This window comes from Perkinsus marinus (genome assembly GCF_000006405.1).
Source record: "Perkinsus marinus ATCC 50983 genomic scaffold scf_1104296939988, whole genome shotgun sequence".
Classification (NCBI taxonomy): domain Eukaryota; phylum Perkinsozoa; order Perkinsida; family Perkinsidae; genus Perkinsus; species Perkinsus marinus.
The window spans coordinates 1-2,385 of NW_003212967.1; the positions used below are offsets into that span (position 1 = coordinate 1).

Consider the following 2,385-nt stretch of genomic DNA (forward strand, 5'->3'; position numbering starts at 1 on the left):
TTCACATCTATACCTCGCACATCAGCACCCTCCTTGGGACGACTGAACCGGACTATGAGGCGACGGCCGCCCATGTCCAGCTCTTGGCTCTTCTCGCGAGCCAGCGTAGCGTCTTTCACAGTGGAAAAACGAACCCAGGCGAAACCTTGAGGAAAGCAGCGCGCTATCATCACTCTCGAGCCCACGAGTGGTCACCTCTGACGGAATCCACGTTAACTCGTCTGAACCCGGGCATGCCCTCGAAGACCTTGGTAAGGCTCGTCCATATCGCCTCCTCGTTGGACCGGTTCTCTTGGCGCGGTAGATTGGGTATGAACAGTTCTGTAGACGGCGTTTCAGGAGCATGCCGTTTAGCGTCGTGCTGATGCCCCTCAGGATGAGACCGCTTGTGGGACTGCTGAGGCTCTGAGAGAGCAAATCACCCAGAGGTAGCTCGCCTTAGACACTACCTGGTCCATCGGCGAAGGGGCATCTTGTGAGGTTATCGGGCGAACGACCCTCATCACTCGGAGAGATGTTGAGGGCATGAAGCCACCTGAGGTTAACAATACTGCCATCCTGGATGCCTGATGCCGTTCCTCACCTTCTTTCTTTACCGCTACTGCCCACTTTCCCCACACATATCATTCGACACACTATATCGGAATCAGGCCATTTGAAAGGCTGACGAAGGTAGTACCTGATGACCTCAGATGAAGTCAGAGTGGAGGAATGCCGTGGTACAGATCAGCATGGCCACAGAAGATGTATCGAGGCTTCAGCAGTACAGCTATCCGAGATACCTATGGAGATAGCATAGCTGGAAAACCCTCCCACTCCTCGGGCACACCTCCTTGCTGGTGATAACGTGCGTCACATGAGGCGGTACTGATGAAACGTCGAGACCAACGCCGTAGCCTTCAGGCCAGTCGTTGGTGAGCAAGACGTCGACCGTGGTGCTCAGCGAAGCGATGCTGAGGGATCGATAGTGACTCCTCCTACCGCGTACTACTACTACTTCTTCTCAAGACTCGCAGCATCGCTATCAGTGCTCATAGCAGCAACGGTCAGACCGGCCACTTGAACGATAGATCCTCCTTCGATGCTGGCCAGGTTATCCAGTGTCGCCACAGCAGTGGTTGCCGATGATGATGATGACGCTAGGTAACGAATCTGCACAGCCTCGATCGTCGCCCAGCAAGTGCCCCTCTTCCTTAGCCGTACCGGTAGAGGCAGCTTCCGCGTTCCCTCCATGAAGGGCTTTAACCCCTCCTCGCCGGCCTCAGAGAAGAAATCCCCAACGCACAAGGCCAGATCAAAGTTCCCAACCTAGATGCTACAATGGTTCGGCAGCGCACTACCACAACCCACCTTCGCTATCTGTTTCTCTGTGGTTGACACGAGTCGCTCGAGATTGCCTCGTACATCTCCGCTCAGTAGAACCTTCACCGACTTACTCGTCATACTATACCAAAGACGCTCTAAAAACTCACTCTTCCACGAAATATCTCCCCTAAACTGAACCCAACATCACAGAAAGATACAACTAGTAAACTTGAATGTCCACTATCAGGACTTATTCAGTATCATTGTTAGTATCAACAAGATCTTCCCACCACTGGTTCACTTTCTCCTTCTCCATTGTAATGGTCAGAATACCCTCATCAATCATCCAGCCGCTACCGTCAGTATCGACATGACCCCATAGAGGACCTATACAGCACAAATCTTCAAGGAAATGAGTTCATTGCAACTCCCATACGCCACGACGCTTCGACTTGAACAGCTTGCGAAAAGAGGCAATAAGATTACTAGTGTCAGCGACAGATGATGATAATCGTAGTCTTTAGTTTCGATGAGAACATCGGCGGAAGTCTCGTATGAGAGCTATCTGGAGTACCCTCTATTGCAACTGGCATGTTGTTGATGTGGACTGAAATGAATTTGGGCTTCATGGTCACTTTGATGTCCCCCTTGGAGACGCCGCTGGCCAGAGGAATATCGATCTCTACCTGATCACCGAGACGGTACCCAGGAAATGATATCAGCATCATCACCTCGTCCTTGGTCTGGCGGTAAGTATATCCCTCCCGCTTCACAGGCTCTTCCCTGTTGGGCATGTTGGCAACGGAAGCAGGCGCCGCCACTTCCGAATTAGATCCTAGCAAGATCGAGGCGGTAATATACAGAACACGTCTAGAGAGGACTACAGCTTACCCATGCCGTATTGGCTCGTGAGTGCACTCAGAGTCGTACCACCGCCCTGCCTCCTGTTGATGGACTTCGCCATAGCTATCCACTCCAAGCCGGAGTTGAGGTCCGTCTCGTTGAAGTCAGTCCTGAACAGGCCCTTCCTCAACACAACTATATTCTTCCATTACCTGAACCATTCATCTTTCCCATCAT

The 2,385-nt window shown here is 51.9% G+C and overlaps 2 protein-coding genes across 2 annotated transcripts; both read right to left on the reverse strand.

Annotated features, from left to right (window-relative positions):
* Positions 1 to 195: 195 nt before the first annotated feature.
* Positions 196 to 1,443, reverse strand: Pmar_PMAR022556 (hypothetical protein; the record flags this gene model as incomplete). Its single annotated transcript, XM_002782100.1, has 8 exons — positions 196 to 405; positions 450 to 535; positions 584 to 679; positions 724 to 782; positions 830 to 953; positions 998 to 1,152; positions 1,204 to 1,308; positions 1,351 to 1,443. Coding segments are annotated over 8 exons (928 nt in total), but the record flags the coding sequence as incomplete, so codon positions are not given.
* Positions 1,444 to 1,555: 112 nt separating this feature from the next.
* On the reverse strand, positions 1,556 to 2,099 carry Pmar_PMAR022557 (nuclear distribution protein C, putative; the record flags this gene model as incomplete). Its single annotated transcript, XM_002782101.1, has 3 exons — positions 1,556 to 1,692; positions 1,880 to 1,991; positions 2,037 to 2,099. The coding sequence occupies 3 exons, from the start codon at positions 2,097 to 2,099 to the stop codon at positions 1,556 to 1,558; spliced, it is 312 nt and encodes a 103-aa protein (XP_002782147.1).
* Between the last annotated feature and the right edge of the window lie 286 nt (positions 2,100 to 2,385).